Below are 21,257 nucleotides of genomic sequence, written 5' to 3'. Positions count from 1 at the left end.
TTACACATTCAAACCTTTGAATATTAAAGGAGATGAACTTTTCAGTTGAGATGGCCAAGGCTCTAAATTCAGAGTCAACAGCTGTAACTTAGCCATGTTAGCCATTGAGAAGAAAGCATAAACGTATTTGCTTGTGCCATAGTGTAAACAAGCTACAGACATGCAAGAAGAAAGATTCCACCATTTAAAGAATGGAAGCATCTAGATACTTAAGTATTTGAATCCCCAACCACAGTATTGAAGCATTAGTTTTGATGGTGTTGAACAAGATGATGGCAGAGCATAGCAGCACTGTCCTCTCGCAACTGAAAGGTCTTTGTTCTGATTTTCTGCACCAGAGGGTGCGTATATTCATTGGTTCACACCTGGCCTGTTCCTTGGATCTCAAGTAGTGCTACAATCACAAAGTAGTACATAGCTTTCATAGTGGTATTTTCATTTCACATAGGGTAAAACCAAGGTTATGAGGAAGGTTAAATGACTTGCCCGAGGATTACTGGGTCTGTACCACTACTTTTTCACAGTAACTGTTTTCCTATGTGGCATACAGACCTGTACACTTGTGTTTATGATCATATTGGCCAGAGGCTATCAAAGCTTCAGGTTAATGAAATGCTTTTTATTTTGTAGCCATCCAGTCCAATGGATCAGATGGGCAAGATGAGACCTCAGCCATATGGCGGGACTAACCCATACTCGCAACAACAGGGACCTTCATCAGGACCGCAGCAAGGACATGGGTACCCAGGGCAGCCATATGGGTCCCAGACCCCGCAGCGGTACCCGATGGCCATGCAGGGCCGGGCGCAGAGTGCCATGGGCGGCCTCTCTTATGCACAGCAGGTAGATGGTGACTCCCAATTACCTTAACCCTTGTTGCTGTCCATGATCTGGTCTTGAGCTGTAGACTCAGAATGAGTCTTTGGCATCTAAACCTCTCAACAGGAGCATAGGCCAGTGGGCTCAGTTGTCTGCAGTATGCTGCTTACAAGGCCAAGGTTGTGGGCATCATCCCACGTGTGCTCAAAGAAAAATTGTTCCCCGGCCATAGGCGGTTACCTGTGTCATCTGTGTCCTTTGACCTGGCTGGCCTTCTTGTACCCACTGAATAGTGATCTCCAAAGGATGTGGGGGAAAAAAGGCAGGGGCTGGGCACCTATCCACTGTAATCAGGAAAATCCTCTCATGCCTTGTGCCCCGGGAATGGAAAAGGCCCTTCGTGTTTCCAAAGGCCTTCGACATATAGCTGTCTCATTCAAAATGAAAGATTAGGAGGGACTGGGAATAGAAGAAAAAGGGAAGATTGAACGGTAGTGATGCTAACAGTGCTGTTAAAAATGTTATGATTTCCCTCGTCTCCTCTTGTCTGGCCATCTGCACCATTATCTATTGTCATTTTTTGTTTTGACAGCATTTCCTGTCGTTTATATTTGAGTAATACTCATACTGAAAATGGTGATGGACAGAATATAAAACCTAACTTTACTTCTAAGACTTCAAAGTAGCTCTTTAAATATGGAAAATAGGATAATGTCACTCTGGGGTTTGTTTGTTTGTTTGTTTTGGGGGCTTGTTTGTTGTTTTTGTTTTTCCGGTGAGCAGATGGAGGAGAGATGGATGGGTATTACGGGGTTGGTTGTTTTTTTGTTTTGCCTTCCTACCAGATACACCTCCAGTGCCTAAAATTGAGCCTGGTACAATCAAGCAAGTAGGCTCTTAGATATTTTTTGAATGAAGACTGAGTGAAAAAGAGAACCAGAGTAGCTTAATGATTTGCACACTGTCTGGGCTATTAAACCCGACGTTTTTAGTCGGCTGAGCCAGGCTGCTGCTGACCATTCATTGTGGCGAGGATACAGATTCCCAGCACTTAGAAAACAGTTTAGGCTGTGATAAAGAAGAGGTTCACTGGTGAAAACGGCTGCGCTCGAACTCTTAAAAGTTGCCCAGATATTAGTGTCAATTTTCCGTAGACAAATGCAGTCCACTTGTAAACAAACCAACTAGTAACCCAGCTGGGCTGTCCTTCTGGCTCAGTTTAGAGAGGGATGGTAGGAAAAACCATGGGCCTTCTAAGTGGGAGGCTGGGCCATTGCCTGCTTCCTATACCCATCCTCAGGCTGTAGTCGGATAGAATATCTTCATCCAGAAGAGTCTGTGCTAAAAGTATTCTTTCCTTTCCTACAGATTCCTCCTTACGGACAACAAGGCCCCAGTGGGTATGGTCAGCAGGGCCAGACTCCATATTACAACCAGCAAAGTCCTCACCCCCAGCAGCAGCAGCCACCCTACTCCCAGCAGCCACCATCCCAGAACCCTCACGCCCAGCCTTCCTATCAGCAGCAGCCGCAATCTCAGCCACCACAGCTCCAGGCTTCTCAGCCTCCCTACTCCCAGCAGCCATCCCAGCCTCCACATCAGCAGTCCCCGACTCCATACCCCTCCCAGCAGTCCACCACCCAGCAGCACCCCCAGAGCCAGCCCCCTTACTCACAGCCGCAGGCACAGTCTCCCTACCAGCAGCAGCAACCTCAGCAGCCGGCCTCCTCGACGCTCTCCCAGCAGGCTGCGTACCCTCAGCCCCAGTCTCAGCAGTCACAGCAAACTGCCTATTCCCAACAGCGCTTCCCTCCACCACAGGTAAGGTGCCCCTGCCTCTCGCCCTTGCCTGCGTGTGACCACAGACAGCTTGGGGCTTGGTGTCAGGAGAACTTTGCCATACAAATTATTCTCTCATGTGCAGTTAAAAACCAATTAAACTCTGGGTAAACATGTTAACTGGATTGATTGAACTAATAAAGGCATAACCTTCTTTTTTTTTTTTTTTTTTTTTTTTTTTAAATATTTTATTTATTTGACAGAGAGATTACAAGTAGGCAGAGAGGCAGGCAGAGAGAGAGAGAGGGAAGCAGGCTCCCTGCCAAGCAGAGAGCCCAATGCGGGGCTCGATCCCAGGATCCTGGGATCATGACCTGAGCCGAAGGCAGAGGCTTTAACCCACTGAGCCACCCAGGTGCCCCAAGGCATAACCTTCTTAACTGCATAAAAACCTGTGGCTCTTCTTACTGATGAAGAAATAGGGCAATGGGAAGTTGCATAGACCGATAAGAAATTAAAGATAATGGGACTGGTTTTGTTTTTTGTTTTTTATAAACTAGCATTCAGGACTGAGCATCCAAGTGAGTTTAGTTCTTTTTGAAAAGTTAACTTTGGGAGGCTGTACTGTACGTTCATTCCAGCTGCCGTTACATTCTGCCATTGCTCAGAATAATTTGGACCCCTTCATGTGAAATTGCCATCGGAGCTGACATCACATTCTTAGAACATTCTTTAGAACAGTCTCAGTGGTGGCAAGTTTGATTTGTTGAAGGTGGATTTGATTTTAGGAAATAGCTAAAATTCCTTTGTAGCCATGTCTGTGAGCGAGGTAGGTGATAAAGCCTAAAAATAACAATTTGGGCTTTATTCTTTTAAGAGCAAAAAAGAGGAGATACGACCAGACGACAGGTCCACTAAAAATTCTGTGCATTGATGGCAGTATTGGAATAAATATCTCATCCCAAGACAGTTTCATTTTGAAGGAAGCAGTACTCATTTTATTGTAGAGGTTCTAGCGTGAGGTTTTTTTTTTTTTTAATTAATTGGTTTCGTTCCTTGTAGTTAGCTGTACTTGAGTGTTTAACCCCCAGGAATAGCTGTCTGTGCCGATAAATGGTCAGCAGTGCTGTTCAGAGTCTTAAATGCACTGTTGACGTTCTTTTTTTTCCTTCTAATTAAACCAACTTTATTTTTAAGTTTTTATTTTAATTCCAGTTAGTTAACGTACAGTGTCATATTAGTTTCAAGTGTACAGTGTAGTGATTGAACCCTTCCATACGTCACCTGGTGCTCGCTAACCTTCCTGTCTTAAGAGCCACACCTTGTATTTTTCTGCCTTCAGATAATATCGTGGGTAGTTAGGCAGTTTCTTGGTCCCACCTGCCCTCTGTGAGACACTTCCGTAGCCCTTTCACCGTGAAGCAAGCTTGCCTGGTTTACCAATACCAGGCCTTCACAGCATTTTGTTTTTCTTATTTTAGGAGTTATCTCAAGATTCATTTGGGTCTCAGGCATCCTCAGCCCCCTCCAGTAAGGGAGGGCAAGAAGATATGAACCTGAGTCTTCAGTCAAGACCCTCAAGCTTGCCTGTGAGTATTCTTGCCAACCTCTAACAGATGATGGGGCAGAGAGGAAAGCAAAGAAAACTGGTTTCTGGTTGGATGTTTTGGTGGTATGACCTAAATAAACAATTAGCTATTCCTTGAATTCAGGTTGAAAATTCCAAGTAGGAATTTATGGACTGATCTTGTGGAATATCTGTTTTGGCTGGCTGCCTGGGGAATAGGTTTGGTGATCTCTGTTTAGAGTTTTCTGGTTTTGTGTTTTGTTTTATTTTTTTTAAATCTTGGTTCCTGAGGCATGAACCAGGTAAGGGACAGAGAAGATGAAGATATTGGAAGCACTGTTCACTCTCTGTCAAAGTTGAGAGAGGTTTCAGGGTTGTTTTGACCTTATTTTTGAGGGTTTAATTTTTAGGTTTTTGTCTTAGTATTTAGCTAGGAAGTACGAGCTGGGGTGCATTCAGCTTGGATGGTCCCTTTGAGCATGGGCTGAGTAAAAGCAGTTTTTCTGGTTGTTTTGTGTGAATAGGTGCTTTTGTCTAGTAGAGTGCTTAGTGCCCAGATGCTTGATTGCTGTTTATGGATGAACTGATTGTATCCTGAGAAAGGCAGTACAGTCTGCTGATGAAGAGCTTGGGCTCTGGAGCCAGAGCTCCTGGATCTGCATTTTTGACTCAGCCACTAACTCTGTACCCTTGGGCAAGTCACTTAACCTTCTCCTGCCTTCATTTTTGCATCTGTAAAATGATTCTGTCATGGAGTGGTTGCTAACATGAGATAGGTTAAAGTAGAGTGCTCATGCATTGTGGGCACTCCCTAAATGTCAGAGATTCTCATTATCATCTCAGAGGACGTAGGGACTCTACTTGATACCTGAGAGACTGCACCAACTAGTTAAAAGTAGACTGGTTCTGGGAACACTTACCCCTCGTCTTAGCTCTGGTACTATGTGCGGGCCAGTCACACAGGTTCTGAAAATTAATCTTCTGGGCACAGAAATAAAATGGGCTGCTCTAAAATCTAGTAAGACCATTGGTAGACAAACCCTCCATTACAAACCCTGCTTCGGTTAGTAAATAGAAATTCAGCCACACATGTCTAGATAAAAAAACGTCTTTAGAAATTTTGATTCTACTCTGATTTGAAGCCTATCTCTTCAGTTATTCTGACTTGGGAGAAAATGGTCTCTGGATCTTTAAGGAATAAGTAGGAGGCAAGAACTCTCTTCATCACGAAGCCTCCCCTGGCTTCCCCTGAAGATCTGTGAGCCATAACCTGCGTGGGGCAAGGTCTCCGGATTCCCTTGGTACCCATTGTGCAGGTATCCCAGGCCATGGGCGTAGCCACTGTCACGTGGGCCCCCTGAGACTGCGGACTTTCTCAGTTGAGGAATTGGGTGAGGATGTGTCTGGATAAGGCAATCCCTCTTTGTTCCCTTTTCATTAAGGACTGTTGCAGTCCTTTTCTGCATCCCAGACCTCACTGAAATGTGTTTTTTAACCTGATTCAGTCAGAAGTGTGTACCTACTTCCTCCTCATCTGTGGTCTGTAGCTGACTGAATCTGAGTGAGGTGCTACTGTGGCAAGAAACCGAATCAGTGGATTTTTGCCAGTGCTTTAAGTCACTCCCTGTCAGAAAGTTTCTGCTTCTTCCTGGTAATCTTCCAGCGGAACTGTGTCATTTTTCAGTCCTGAGAAGCCTAGCGTACAAACAGGTTTGAGAGCCTTGTACCGTCACATCCAGAGCTTCTGATATGACCTGCCGAAGCGAGGGCACTGGCAGCTTCGTGGGCCCAGGGGAGGATTGTTCCTGGGCAGCCTATCACAAGGAGCCTTCCCAAGCTCAGCCTTCTCCTATAGATTCATCCAAATGGGTCATTTGCTCTGTGGTAGAAGCTCTATGTGGGAGGTGAGTTGGCTGGGTTATTGGCATCTTGTTTGTTGAATTGCTTTTTATCCCTCCGCTATTTGGACTAAGAAACAAAAGGTGGGTTTTTTTTGAAATTTTGGTTTGATGCCAGATTTGCCTAGCCAGGCTGGGAAACGGTCACATTTGAAGAAAGGAGAAGTCGGGATTCCCTAGAAGGGGCCCACTCTTTCCCAAAGCAGTTGTGTCAAGGGATCCCGAGGTTTGCCGCTGTGCTCCTTCTCTCAGCAGGTGTTTGTGAGGCGCCTCTTGGTGTTTGGCTCTGGAACGGAAGCTGGGCTGACTGGAGGGCAGCCTCTCCAGTTCTCCTCGTCCTCCTCTTTGCTCATTCACCTTACCACATAGCCCTAAAGGCTTTATGATTGTGACCCTTGATGTAAAGACTCATTATGGTTTCTGATCCTGATTATTATAAAAATTAGATTTTGAGGAGTTTTTGCTCTGCTGTTAATGCCAAACCATTTAGCTGCTATTATCCTGATTATGTTGTCCCTCTGTTTAAAATCTCTCAATTGTTTTTCATTAATCTTAGAATAAAATCCAAAATCCTTAATATTATGTAGGCTGCCCCCTGCTTCTGATTTAGGTCTGGAATGAGGCCTGAGACTTTGCATTTGTAACAAATTCCTTGATGCTGCTGATGCTGCTGATGCTGTAGGCCAGGGAAGGCACTTTGAGAACCTGTACTTCATCATGTTTTGCCCTTTGCCTTGTTACTGACTTAGTCTCAGTTTTGTAAGGCTCCATGCTTTATTCTGCTTCCAGACCTCTGCACAGACCCTTCCCTTTGCCTAAGACACATTTCCTCCTAACTCCTCTAGTCATATTTCAGGCTACATCTTCAAGATTATTTCTTCAGAAAACTCCTTCCTAATCAAATGTCAAAACTCAGCTTAAATAACTTCTATGATGCCCTCACTGACTAAAGTCAGTTTTTATTTAAAAAACAAAAAAACTGCAGTATTTAAGATATATTAAAAGGTATAAAGAGGGGTGCCACCTGGGTGGCTCAGTGGGTTAAGCCTCTGCCTTCGGCTGGGGGGTCATGATCTCAGCGTCCTGGGATCGTGCCCCACATCGGGCTCTCTGCTCAGCGGGGAACCTGCTTCCCCCTCTCTCTCTCTGCCTGCTTCTCTGTCTGCTTGTGATCTCTCTGTCAAATAAATAAATAAAATCTTTTTTTTTTTTTTTTTTTTAAAAAAGGTATAAAGAATGATTCAGGGCCTGAGGACCCACCTTTAGAAATCAAACCTTGCGGGATGCCTGGCTGGCTGAGTCGTTAAGCGTCTGCCTTCAGCTCAGGTCATGATCTCAGGGTCCTGGGCTTGAGCCCCACATCGGGCTCCTTGCTCAGCAGGGAGCCTGCTTCTCGCTCTCCCACTCCCCCAGCTTGTGTTCCCTCTCTTGCTGTGTCTCTCTCTGTCAAATAAAGAAAAATAAAATCTTAAGAAAAAAAAAAAATCAAACCTTGCTAACATAGGTAAAAGCACCTTATATGGCCCTCTGGTATCACTTCCCCATCCTTACACCAGGAGAAACACTATCCTGTATCTGAGGTTTCTTTGCTTTACATCCAAATACTTCAACACTTGGGTCTCTGTCACTTGATGGTAAGCTTCTGAAGAGCAGGCACTGTTTTACTGGCCTGTGTGCCCCTAACATCTATCACGTGATGCCCCAGACCAATGGTTCTCTACCTTGGCTATGTGTTAAAATTATATGGGGAATGAATGTTCTTTAAAAACCAGTGGCTGGGGTTCACAGAGTTCTGACTTGTTTGGGGTTGACAGCAGTTGACCAGCTGTCCCTGGTGATTCTGATTTGTAGCCCTGGTAGAGATCCACTAATCCAAACTGTGTCAGGTTCCTTTGCTAAAATAGACTGTCTTAACACCCGTGTTTTTTGTCAGTATTTATCTCAAGTGTAATTTCAGTTACTTACTTGACACAAGCTCAGTGAGGGCTGATGGTCTCTGTCTTGCTCATGGCCATCATAGTGCCTGGAATAAAGTAGGCGCCAATTCAGGGAACGAATGAACCTGAGCAGTATGTATTACATTGTTCATTCAGAAAGTGTATGTCTGACAGGGGACAGCTTGACCATATTGTAAGATTGTTGTTTTCACTGCGAGGGAAAGGCAAGTATCACAGCCTTTACGGGAAGGCCTAAACTCCATTTTAGAGGACAAATTAATTTATTTGTGCTTCCTGACAGTGTTTTTAGGAAGAAGTAAGGTTAGGGTTTGTCATTTATCTTGTAAAATAGCTACTACTTCACCTTACGGGAAGAAAGTTTTTGTAAGGGATGGGTAAGCAAACCTCTAGGTGTTTCATTAAGTCTTTAATTTCCTTTAGTTTGGGGCAAAATCTTTAAGGGTCTCATCTGCAAATTAGTATCTGACTTTTGATTATAATCATTTCAGGGAATGACTTGGAGTTGCATCTTTAAAAGGTTCTGTTTAAATGATTCAAGTGTATGTGGTTTCCCTAGAATAATGAATGTTTCCCAATTTTTTTCTTACTGGGGCACATTTGTAAATTTACATTATAGTCTGAAAGTGTACTTGGGATAGAGTTTCCATTCAGTGGTGGAAAATAGATACAGCATTGAAAGCCCAGATCTGGAAAGGTTAACTAGGTCAGTGCTTCTCCAAACTTCAACATGCAGTGAGAATCATCTGGAGATTAATTAAAACACAGATTACTGACCTCTACCCAGAGAGATTCCAGTTCATTAGGTGGGAGTAAGAATTTGCATTTCTAGCAAGCACTCACATGGTGCTAAAGTTCCCAAAACCATATTTGAATAACAGTGGGTTTAGGTAGTAGTAGTCCTTTAACAAGGGAAGAAAAAAATCACAAGACTAGGAAGCCACAGTGGTAACTGAATAACAGTGGTGACTTACACTGTAGTGTAACTCTTGGTGATCTGGAGGGAAGGCTGTGGCCTGAAAATGGTAGAAAGAAAAGAGACTTGGGCAAAACAGACTGCCTACAGCCATGGCCCCAGTGCAGTCTCTTCCTGGTTAAGGCAGCCTTTGACTGCAGTACCACCCTGGGGGTTCTCTGTGTGGCACTCACTGGATTCCTTCCAGAAGTTGGTCACCAAATCCCAGTCTACCTCAGAAATGGTTTTTGAATCTGGTTCCCCCTGTCCTACCCATTGCTTTTTTTTTTTTTTTTTTTTTTTTTTTTTAAAGGACCCTGTTACCTCCCACCTAGTGTCTTGCCCCTGGCTGTTTTATTCCTTTTCCTTCCAAGTCTGTCCTCACCATAACCACCAGAGTACTCATCTTAAAAAATCAAATCCGGGGGCACCTGGGTGACCCATTCAGGTAAATGTCTGTCTCTTGATTTTGGGTCAGGTCATGATCTCAGGGATCTGGGATTGAGCCCTGCATCGTTGTCAGGTTCCCCACTCGGTGAGGAGTCTGCTTATGTCTCTTTCTCTCTCTTTCTCTGACTCTCAAATAAATAAATAGATCCTTAAAAAAAAATTCTGGCAAGTGAACATTACTGCTTTAAAAACCTGGCTACCTGTTGCCTATGGGTTTAAGCCCAAGTGTGACACAAGTTCTTTTGTGATCTGGAGGATAAGGATATTTTAAAAAACAAAACAAAACGGCGGCGGGGGGGTGCCTGGGTTGCTCAGTGGGTTAAAGCCTCTCTCTGCCTTTGGCTCAGGTCATGATCCCAAGGTCCTGGGATCGAGCCCCACATCTGGCTCTCTGCTCCGCAGGGAGCCTGCTTCCTCCTCTCTCTCTGCCTGTCTCTCTGCCTACTTGTGATCTCTGTCAAATAAATAAATAAAATATTTTTTTTTAAAAAGTTTCCCATCCCTCCAGTGAAAGCTAGTACACTGTTTGCTGTGATATTCTGTGGAAAGCAGACAGGCATTAGACAAGGGTTAGACTTTGATGATTTCTGAGGTAGCCTGTGATTTGAATATCACTTCGTTGCAGCCCTCAAGTATTCTTCTTTGTTTATATAGTAAAACAGAAGAATGTATGCCTGAATGTTACAATGGGTGCTTTCCTAGTTTGGGGAAGACAATGATCATTTATGTCTAAACAGTTGAGGAAAAACATGGCAGAAGTTTTAGAATGACCTAGATAGGACATACTTGGGTGGTTGGGAAGGAAAAGTATAGCCTGAGCAGAGGCCAGGTGGAAGTGAGGTATAGTATAGATGATACTGGGGGACTGGTCAGGATCAGGCTTCTAGAGGATAGGGAGTAGCAGAAGGGAAAGCTGGATTACAGGGGTTAGGGCCCTGGTGGGCCAAGTAAGCCATTTGAATTTGATCTTAGAGTCCTGCAGATAGGCTGTCCAGTAACACGATAAAATTAATGTTACAAAAAATAATCCATTCATGTATAATGTGGTTTGAAAAGGGGAGAGTCTGGAAGCAAGGGGAGAAGTTAAACTTTTGAAATAATTCTAGTGAGAGGTGTGGAGTTGTACCCCCTCTGTCCTGTTTGCATAGCCAGCTAGTCCTGGTTCTGAGCTATGCAGGAAGGATTCTGTAGAACTGGGAGAAAGCAGGTAGAAAAATGTAATGATCTTGAAGGGGGGTGGGGAGAAAGAGATCTCATTGACAGAAATAGAAAGGTTAATAGGAAAACTCATTTTGGGGAACAGCTAAGTTCCATGTAGTGGAATGTTTAAAAACAAATGCTTAGCTGCTAGTTGGAGACAGGAGACTGCACCTTGGATAAGAGCTGAGTCTGTGTCAAGTCAGAGAGCATAGAGCAGTCTGTGGAGTGATTCATCCTTAACCCGTGGAATGAAGGAGGCCTCCGAGGCCCTGGCTTATGGAGGGAGGAGCCAGTAGGAGTCCTGGACAGTGTCTGTGGTCACCAGGTAGGAGCGCCCAGCAGATAGCTGGTCAGCTTGGAGGAGGACCAGGAAGGGTTGTGTCTATTTATGGAAGCCCAGGGTGGGGGGGGTTCCACATCACATTTATAGTTCAGAGAATATAAAGTTGGATTTGTCAGGAAGCCCGTTATGGGGTTCCTTTTTACGTATGGAGAGGACCTGATGTCTGAGGACTGGAGGAAAGGAAATGAACAAGGGAAAGGCGTAAAGGTAAAGAGCATTCTTGAAAGGCATTGAAAGGAAGGGGCAGCTGAATCAGCCCGCATTCCTCTGCTTCATCTGAAGACCCGCATGTATATAAGGCAGGTAGATTGAAGGGTAAAGATGCTGGCAGAATATTATAAACAGACTTATCTTTTAGGAGTTGTGAAAGAAAGGAATCAAGGGCACTCACTGGGTTAGCTCACAAAGGACACTGTACCCTTGACTGGAAAAGTCTGAGAGGCTGCCATTGAAGAGCTGGATCATACTTGTTTCTTCTAGTGAGGTAGGCGTGGAAGTTACTGATGCTGGGAATGAGGTGGAGAATAGGATTAGCATTTTTAATCTCTATTAAATTATCTGTAGTTTTTTGCTTTTTTCTTTTAAATCACTTGCATTTCCAAGCCCATCTTTAGATTTCACTTAATAAAACTGTAGCTATTAGCACTCATGTTTTACTACTGTGGTGTTCTCATACCCAGAGAGCTTGGGTTACAGTGATCTGAAAAGAGGAAATGGGAGGGAACTATGTTGTTCCTGTAGAATCCAAATCTTAAGAGGGCAGTAGTAAGGCCAGGAAGGGAGCTTACAGGCAACACCAGTCCTCTTAGAAGAGCGGGAATTCAAATGTACTGAGTAACCACTCCTTTTTTATATTAGAAGAAACTAAGGGTCAGAATCAGGATTTGAATCCAGCTCTCTATCTCTGATATTTCAGATGAAATATTTCCCTAGCATCCCACCCAGCAGAAGAAAGACAATCTGATCCTCTATTCAAGTTTAGCCAAAAGCTTCATCCCCTTTGCCATTTAATATTTACCAGCCTTGTTCTGAAAGGATTTCCATTTCACTTTTGTTTTCTCAGGACTTCTTGTCAGGGAGGGACAGATGAGTTGTGAAAAGGGCAGCTGTGGTACAGGGAAGGGTGGGAGAGGGAACATGTCCAAGTCCATAGGGCAGGTCTGCTAGAGGAACTAACCAACTAGGGAATCCCCTCAAAAAGTGGAAAGCTGACTAGAGTTTGGTTACCCCTGAGTTGGACAGGAGCAAGTCCTATTCTGTGCCTTTCTTCTTAGAGCACAGTGTCCTGATTAAGGCTAATGTTAATCAGGTAGAGCCTTGTTACTGAAAAAATGTGGTCCATTATCTAGCAGCACAGACGTCACCTGGGAATTGTCTTAGAAATGCAGGTTCTGGGGCATCTGAGTGGCTCAGACTTGGGCATCTGCCTTTTGCTCAGGTCGTGATCCCAGAGTCCTGGGATCGAGCCCTGCGTCAAGCTCAATGCTTGGCAAGAAGCCTGCTTCTCCCTCTCCCACTCCCCCTGTTTGTGTTCCCTCTCTCACTGTCTCTCTCTCTCTCTCTATTTATTAAATTAATTAATTAAAATCTTTAAAAAAAAAAAAAAAACCACAGGTTCTCAGGTCCCACCCAGTTTATTGAATCCAGCAGTGTTAACAAGATCCCCAGGTGATTCATTTGTCTAATGGTTTAGAAGCAAGGAGTTAGACCCTGAGAACGGAGAGTAAAATTTTCAGATGAATATCAAGCTGGGGACTTTGGAATACAATGAGTTTTACTGACTGTGTCTAGTAACATTTAAATACTCTGAGTGGGGGGCATCGGAGGGGGAGACCGCCACCACTTGTTTTGTGGTGCTTTGGGGGGCCCTGGTTCCCCATGCCTACAGCCCAGACCCCTTTGTGGGGCCACCTGCAGCTCCCAGCAGACCTGTGCAGCCTCATCTCCAGCCACTCGGGCGCGCCTCAAGCTCCTCACAGCCCCCAGTCCTTCCTGCCATTGTCTTCATACTGAAGATGTCTGCCCATCCACCTTCCCGCTCTGTTAATGTCCGGCAAAACTCCTGCTTCGGCTTCAAAACCCAGCTGAAATACTTTCTCTGGGACTCCCCCAGTTTCTTCCTGTTGGCCTGGCATCCTGCAGGCGCCTCTGCATGGGCATTGGGTCCACATCCAACACCTGGGCCAGGCAGCCGACTACTCGGGAAGCCTGTGCTGAGCAGTCCAGGTTCTTGCTGCCCATGAGCTTGGCGGCCTGCTGCTTGTGTAGGTTTACTGGGGGAAGTGACAGAAATCCTCTGAAGGCTTAAAAAATTGAAATGCTTGAAGGATTTAAATTTTACACTGTGTTGCCTTTTGTCACATTTCATGGTAGAAGGAAACAGGCCAACAGTTTTTGCTTAGGCTTTTTTGATGGCTTATTTTCAAGGGGCTAATAACAAAAATGCCACTGGCAATTTTGGTACTCAGAGAACCTGGGCCTTTCTGAGGTTGGTGACCTGTTTTCTTTATATCTGACTGTGTATCTGTGCTTGTTCCCCTTGAATTGTAGCCCAGGTGCTCTCAAAAAGTCTCAGAAAGGAAATCCCCACCCCCTCTGTCAGATCTGCCCAGACTGCTCAGAGCAGCGTGTGCTTTGTGCAAGTAGCCGTCTCTTCTCTCAAACGCTGGTTCTCCGGCTGGTTCTCGGGCAGGGCTGGCCAATCCGCTTCTCCATCTTAGTCACGCTGCCGGGCCCTGATACTGCCTGGTGCCTGCTGGAGCCTGTGCAGCTCACCCCGCACTGCTGTATGCTTGTTCCTGGGCCCATTTCCTGTTTCTATTCTAGTCACTGGTGGCTCAGCTCTGCTTCCTGCCTGTGTGTCTCACACAGATTCCTCTTGCTAGAACCTTTTGTTTTCTTCAGAACAACTTCAGTCTGAAAACGAACTGAGCCTCACTTCTGGTGTGATGGCCCCTGGGGTGAGTTTGCCCTTCTGAGGGCTGGCAGGAAGTACCTCCTTCCCACCAAGCAAACCATACCCCTTGGATTCCAACTTGTTCTTCAGGTTGTCCCCAGCCCTGCTACAGGAAGCTGGTGGCTCATTGCTTAGACCAGAAATTGCTCTAAGAAGATGGGCTGGGATCTTTGGCAGTTAAACCCGTCTTCACTCCCCAGCTGCTCGGGGCTATCAGGACTGCTGCTTTATCACCTGGAGCTTATAAACGTGTTTCTCGCCGCTGCGGAAGATACTTGGTACCTTGTCTAGCCCAGTCCTCCCTAAAGTCCGGAGAACACTTACATGGGGTTGGGCAGGTAGTGTTACCTCAGCAGAATAAAAGCTTGCAGAGAGTATAGAGATGGAAAGAAAGCATGTGCTGACTCAGCCTTCTGTCCCGAGTGAGCAGTTCAGCAGCCCCCCACCCCCACTCTGGCATTAGAGTGGGAGGGAGAAAGTACAGGGAGGTTGTAAAAAAGGGAAGAATTAAAGGAGGTTGTTCTGGACAAATGTATTTTAAAGTTCAAAACTCCTCCATCTTGTCCGTTTTTCCCGAGAAGATGCCTTCTTGGCAGAGAACATGCCTTGTGAATAACTCTGTTCTCCTTTCTTCCTTCATAACGATTCTTTTGGGATCATCTGATAATCCCTCGTCAGATGGAGTGGTTTCTACAGTGAACCGTAGGCCTAGGTATGTTGAATAGAGAGGGATTTAGTATAGGGATTTGGGCTTACAGAATTGCTAGAAAGATTGAGGAAGCGTCCTCTAGGCTTGTCCTTCAGGAGAGGACCTAAAACTAGATTTCACCCACCCGGGAAACTCCTACCTTTAAACCACTATCATATTATATTAATTGCGCTACATCTGCTGTCCAGGGATGCATAAGCTAGAGTCAAGAAGGAGCAGCTGCTGCCACCAGAACCAGCACCCAGTTTACTGGAAGAGGAAGCCAAAATGCTGTTGCAGGAACAAATGAAGGAGACAGAAATATGGTCTCTGCCATACCTTGATCTAATCTTGAGTTTGCTCCTAATTAGTAGAACCTGAATTACATCTAAACCCATTCACAAGGGGTTTTGGGAAACATGGTTTTTAGCTTTTTAACCCCTGCAATTAAGAAAAGAGTAGAATGGGAGTGCCTGGGTGGCTCAGTGGGTTAAAGCCTCTGCCTTCGGCTCAGATCGTGATCCCAGGGTCCTGGGATCAAGCACCGAATCGCGCTCTCTTCTCAGCATGGAGCCTGTTTCCCCTCTCTCTCTCAGCCTGCCTCTCTGCCTACTTGTGATCTCTGTCTGTCAAATGAATAAATAAAATTAAAAAAAAAAAAAACCTCTGCCTTCAGCCCAGGTCATGATCTTAGGGTCCTGGGATCGAGCCCCCACATTGGGCTCTCTGCTCAGGGGGGAGCCTTCTTCCCCCCTCTCTCTCTGCCTGCCTCTCTGCCTACTTGTGATCTCTCTTCCTATCAAATAAATAAATAAAATCTTTTAAAAAAAAAAAGAGTAGAATGGAGACAGCATGAGCTGGTCCACAGAAAGTTCACTACACTAACACAAACATGACACCCCTTCCTCTTACTCCCTAACCTTACATATGAGGAACCTAAGACCCAGAAAGGGTAAAGGACTTGCCCAAGGTCATTCAGTAAATGAAAACATTCCGTTTCTGGACTTGCAGTCCAGTGCTTTTACTATTAGGACCAACTCCTATAAACGATCAGGGAAAAGCTCCTTTATGAGAAAGAAGAATGCCATATTCGCTTTGGAGAGGAAGAAGAGGTATATAGAGATGTGGGGCTGAGATTTTTAGGCAAAGGTAGTGTGATACTATAGTTTCTGGATTTAGGTCTACTTTCCAGGAAGATGTAGGAAATACTTTGGAAGGAAGAAACGTCAAAAACCAGAATTTCCTGCAATTCCTGAGTCAGCATATGGATGAACTCCGTTGCCTTGGTGATCATGGCTTTCTTCCACCCCCCACCCCACTTCCCTTTCTCTCCTATTGGTGCTTTTTTTTTCCTTTTCTTTTTAAGATTTTATTTGAGAGACAGCGAGCGAGCATGAGCAGGAGAAGAGGGGAGGGAGAAACAGACTCCTCGCTGAGCAGGGAGTCCGATGTGCAGCTCAGTCCCAGGACCCCGGGGATCACGACCTGAGCTGAAGGCAGACACTTAACCAACCAAGCCACCCAGGAGCACCCGTTGGTGCTTTCAAACCTTCTGCACGCTCTTTGGGAGATTACCTCAGTGAAGTGCATGCCCCAGCTTCTGCCATTGTCCTTCTCCAAAAAGACCCAACAAAATAATAAAACGGGGCCTCCCAGATGTGTGATTGCCAAGCTGTGTCTCATCTGTCCTGAGGGCTAAAGGGGTGTTTGGGCTTTTTGAACAAGAAATAAACCACGCCCTCCTACATATGCTGTCCTTCAGAACCACTAGGGCCCGCCTGCACCAGAGTGAGAAACTGTTCCACCAAACTGGGTCCAGAGGGGAGGACCTCGGGGTATGGAGCTTTGTTAACATACCTGACAAATCAAGCATAGAGCTAGTTCTGTTGCCTTTTTTCCATGTTTTTAATATATTTGGCAGTCAGTCTTTGGGGACTTGGGCTTGTTTTCTTGCTCCATCCACTTCCACAGCCCGAAGCTCTTCCATCTTCCCCACTTGGTGTCAGCACGGAATTGGCTGGTATTGTGACATAGTCTCTGATTGCCATTGGGTGGAGCTCACCTTCCAGCGGCTAGCTTGCTTCCCATTTGACCTTTCCCAAGGAAGCTAAGAAGCCATGCCTTGTTGAAAGTGGAAACTAAGAGTTGAAGGCTCAAGCTGAAAGTCGGCAAACCTGTCCCTTTAAGGCCAGCTTTGATGTGGGAGGAATATTAAATATTGTTTACGGAGATAAGTGAAGGTAATTTCCTGACATTCGGGGGAAGGTAGGAGAAAAATCAAGTTCCAAATAAACTGAATCAGTCAGTATTCAGAGGAACTGTTATCAAGAATATTTGGTCATTTTCCCCTCATCTACTTTTAGAACTTTACTGTGTCTTTCCCTATGTTCAGAGTTGTTCTTCTGGTTTTAAGGCCTTTGGGGTTGATGGTTGTCTGTTCTGGTTTAAGATGCTATTTAGTCCCTACTCTCAGATCTGTTTGTTGCATACCTTCCCCCAGATCTTTGGATTTTATCTAGACCAGTAGGCCGTGGTAGGGAGGACCACTGGCAAATACATATTTAGGGGTTAAATACCAAACCCAGGAGGCTGTTGAGCTCCCTGGACCTTGGTCTAAGCTGTGCTCAGCACAGTGCCAACCTTGCCTTAACTAGTTACGCACGTTGCATCCTTGCTTGCTTTCTGGTTGCTGAGGGGTAGCTAGGTGAGGTGGAAGCCTAAGGCCACACGTTCCCTCTCCCTTACACTTCTCATATCTAGAACTCTGCCTTCTTTTCTGTGTTTCTTTCCTCTTCCCTTTCCTCGACCCCTCCCCTTGCCTTCCTTGCTCAAGTTCTAGGATTTCATCTGATGATCTTGGTGGAACAAGGTCTATGTGGTTGACTTTCCTAACAGGAAATGCTTATCTTGGGGAAAGTAGGGAGTTCCTAACTTCTTTGCTTTCTCGAGCTTTACAGTGCTTGTTTCCTGCTGGGATTAGAACAGCCCCTTTCCATAAATATGCACTGTTCTTGACTGCTCTAACTCAGGCCCAGCTCTGACCCAGTTTCAGGGTTGGTTTTTTTTTTTTTTTTCCCAGATTTGAGTCTGTTAGCTAGTTACCCTTAAGACACTGTACGTTTTTGGCCAAGAGGTTGTTTCTGACTAGATAAGACAGTCTCTCCTTACCCAAGTGAGAAGCCTTTGCAGAGGAGGGGTGTGTGTCCAAGGTTGGTCAGATCGGTAACATGGTATTTTACAGGCCTGGTGGGGACTGTGACAAAATTGGAAAACAAGGTTTCAATGATTGCTACACTGTGGGGAGTTCTAGGATCTATTTTTTTCAGGAGTTGGGAAACTGGGAGTTTTTAATGTAAAATCTCAGAATTCTTAGAAGGATCTGTATGGGAGTGTTGTTCGAAGGGTTAAAAGGTTCTCTGGCACCTGTGGGTCTGTCCCTGAAGCTTCGTGTGGACTGCGCATGTAGCTTTGGCTCCCTTGGAGCTGGTATTTAGGATTTTCTGAGGTTGGAGGTCAGCTATGGCCAGAGACATCTACCCATTGCCAACTCTGCTTGTGTTTGGTGTTTGTTTTATTGGTTTGGGGAGGGGGAAGCGCAGGGGAGATGTTGAGCAGAAGCACTCAATGTGATTAAACCTCTAGCCGAGCAGATCTGTGGTAGCAGAATATCGACCCCTGGAAAATCAATGGCTGCGGCAGTGGCCAAGCTGCTGTGTGCAGGGGCTCCCACCGCAGGAGTGCAGGCAGCCCCACAGTCTTTCTTCTCCCCTTTCTCACCTCAGAAACGCCCTCGGCCCCTACCCAAAGGGGCAGACCTGCCTCAAGAGATTTTGCTGAGGTGGATTAGAACAGCGGGTTCTTGTATTTTTGTAATTAGATTGAAATTTCTCCAGTGACACAGAGCCCGCCTCCCCACAGCTTCCGTTCCAGACGTTCCTTCCCCGCACTGCAGTTCAATCAGCTGCTCTTACCCAAGTGGCCAGGGCCTACTCGGGCTTGTACTTGACAGTTTTAGACAGGAGAGTTTATTCCCTTGATGTCAGCACCCAAGAGTCCCTTCCTCCATGTGGAGGTCTAGAGCTCAGGTATGGGATTATGGTGGGGGGGGGGATCAAGGTTAAAGGAAAAAGAGAAGACTGATAGAGATTAGGTCTACAGAGGATGCTTTTGAGTAGATTATTCATTGAGTAACTTCTCAAACAGGTTGTCTTTTGTGTGCCTGGCATTTTTCTGGTCTCTAATAACATATGAGGTCCTGCTGTGGTCTCACAGGCATATTCAGCACAGTGCCATCAGTCCTGCAACAGTGGGTCCAGGAGGAGCCCCTTGGAGGGACTCTGAGCATCACTCCTGGGTGAGGGGTGAAGGGCCAGGAAGGTTGTGCTGACCGTGGAGGCTTTGTCCCCCCAAAGCTTTTCTTGTCTCCAAAGCAAAAATGATTTTAGTCTTACAGCACCTGTAGCTTGACTTCAAGTAGTTGGCCTTCCCACCCAGTTCTCTTCAGTGACTGGGAAATGGGCCACCCTTCTGTGTTAGAGGAGAGTTCTGGTGCCTCCCCTGACCCCCACACCCAGTGGATCACAGCTATGGACAGGGGTTTGAAGCTTGTTTGGGGAATGGGCCCTCTAAACAAGGCCTAATTGTCCTGCAGTTGGGAAGGGTGACAGCAGGGCTGGGTGAAGATTTGAAATTGCCTGAGATGAGGCCATCTAGAGGCCACGGATGTTTTGACTTCTCTCTTTGGGCCACACCCCTGCGCCCGATAATAGGGGTAGAGCACATTCAGTAGGAATATCAGCAGGTAACAACCTACATGGGACTTAGCTTACTGAGGGTCTCCCTAGATTCTAAGTCACTCCCCCCCTTCCCCCTATTCCATGTACATTAAGTACCCTTCTGAGGGCCCACAGGTGAGAAAATGTACTAAACCATTTAGTGTAGCCAGTGAAAGGGCTGACTTGAAATAAACCATGAAAGAAGGGTTAGAAAGGAAGAACAATTTATAGGAAAAGTGACTAGGCAAGAGGAGCGTATGTAGCATTGTAGTCTAGTAGAGTTAAATTATCTAGTTCTGGTCTTTATTTCTATAGAGGAACCAAGCAAGGCCTAGTGAGGTTAACTTGTTAGAGCCGTGGCAGTAGTCACTCAGTATGTCCAGACACAGGTTGTGGCCAGACTTCGGAGCACGGAACCTCGCTTCTGATAGCGGCAAGCTTCCACCTTACAGTAGGAAGAACGCAGGCTCTGGAATCAGAGCAACGTGGGTTTGAACTCGAGTTCTTCTGTGTAACAGCTCTCTGTCCTCACGCACCATCGTTTAACTTCTGAGCTCTTGCTTTGGTAAAACAGGGAAGAAACCTGCATCTAGAAAATGGTTGTAAGAATTAAGTGTGAGCTAGCCATGTACCTGAGGGCTAAGCACACAAGAGTGACACATTTGTGTTCCGCTCGGCTTCCCTTCAAGAGGGAGACACAAAGAGACTTCCTTTATTCCTCTTTCCAGCATCCTTTGGATTTAGAGATTTGGTCTCCCTGAGTTTTATTTATGAATTCTGATGTGTAGATTTAGGGGATTTCCTCTTGGAGGTCGGCCCATGAAAAGCATTCTGGAGACCAGAAGAGTTCTACCTTTCTTTACTGTGCATCCCCCATCAGGCAGCCAGAAGGTACCAGGAAGAAATGACCCGTTAATCCCCCCAAAATAATAGCCTATTGTTGAAAAAGAGAAGAGGGAGTATGGTGATACGTTTTTGGAAACTTGGGGTAGGAGTTAAGAAATCAAGTTCTCTTAGCCTTTCTTTCCCAGAGCAGTTTCTGCTGTTCTGCACGGTGGGTGTAGTTCAAGCAGGAGATGATGTTTGGTCCTAAGCTAGAAAGATGGTGCCAGGTTCTGTGTCTTTCCTTTCCCCTTCTCAACCACCTGCTTAGCCCCTGACTCGAAAGTACCACCAGTAGTAAGAGGCAGCCTATGCTGTGTATTAATTCATTCTTGCCATTTCACCAGCACCAGCTAGCCCGCTCCCTGGGCAGAGATGGCAGCTCACCTCTTGGGCCGTGACCACTCATCAGAGTTCTATAACTCTGGAGTCCCTGCCAGTCGGGGAGGTCAGGTTACCCTTTCTTTCATTTAGCAAAGACTGAGGGAAAGAGAACCTACAAATGAAGCTTTATTGTACTAAATATTTCTTAGAAGTATTTGGTAGAGGTAGCCTCTTCTCGACCCTGACACTTGACAAGTTGCTTAAGGAAGTCTCTATGAAAAACAAGGTCTCTCCAAAACTTATTTGCCTTGTGTTTGCTGTACTTGAAGTTGAGAAACTTGAAGTTTCTCCCCTTTCCAGACAGAAGTGCTGTCTGCCTTTCTTCAAGGGTCAGGTCTCCCAACCTTTTCTGTGTTCTTCAGGATTTCCTCCCACTCCCCTGCATGGGAGCAGCGTCCTGCTGCGGCCATGGATCTGTTAGGTGCACAGCCGGAGAGCACCTGAGAAGTGCCAGCGCAGATCCAGATTGGTCATCTCAGGCTGTGCCTTGGGGCTTCTTTCATTCTAGGAAAAGTCATTTAAATGAGTATGGCTGAATTGCAAGGTTCCCAACACAAACACACACACACCCCTATTAGTATATATGTAGGGGGGCGTCTGGGTGGC

The 21,257-nt window shown here is 45.7% G+C and overlaps 1 protein-coding gene across 3 annotated transcripts in view; it reads left to right on the top strand.

The window, feature by feature from the left end:
- Positions 1 to 21,257, top strand: part of LOC111154896 (AT-rich interaction domain 1A) — a 69,351-nt gene that overhangs the window by 25,212 nt on the left and 22,882 nt on the right. For all 3 annotated transcript variants that reach the window (XM_022514843.1, XM_022514842.1, XM_022514844.1), the window contains exons 2-4: positions 631 to 843; positions 2,188 to 2,640; positions 4,080 to 4,187. In XM_022514843.1, coding sequence (XP_022370551.1) covers positions 631 to 843; positions 2,188 to 2,640; positions 4,080 to 4,187 — 774 coding nt within the window. The remainder of the gene's footprint in view (positions 1 to 630; positions 844 to 2,187; positions 2,641 to 4,079; positions 4,188 to 21,257) is intronic.

This window comes from Enhydra lutris, unplaced genomic scaffold (assembly GCF_002288905.1).
Source record: "Enhydra lutris kenyoni isolate GAN:26980312 unplaced genomic scaffold, ASM228890v2 scaffoldscaffold38, whole genome shotgun sequence".
Lineage (NCBI taxonomy): Eukaryota > Metazoa > Chordata > Mammalia > Carnivora > Mustelidae > Enhydra > Enhydra lutris.
Note: the sequence above shows the minus strand (reverse complement) of the source record. Positions and strands in the feature narration are given on the sequence as shown.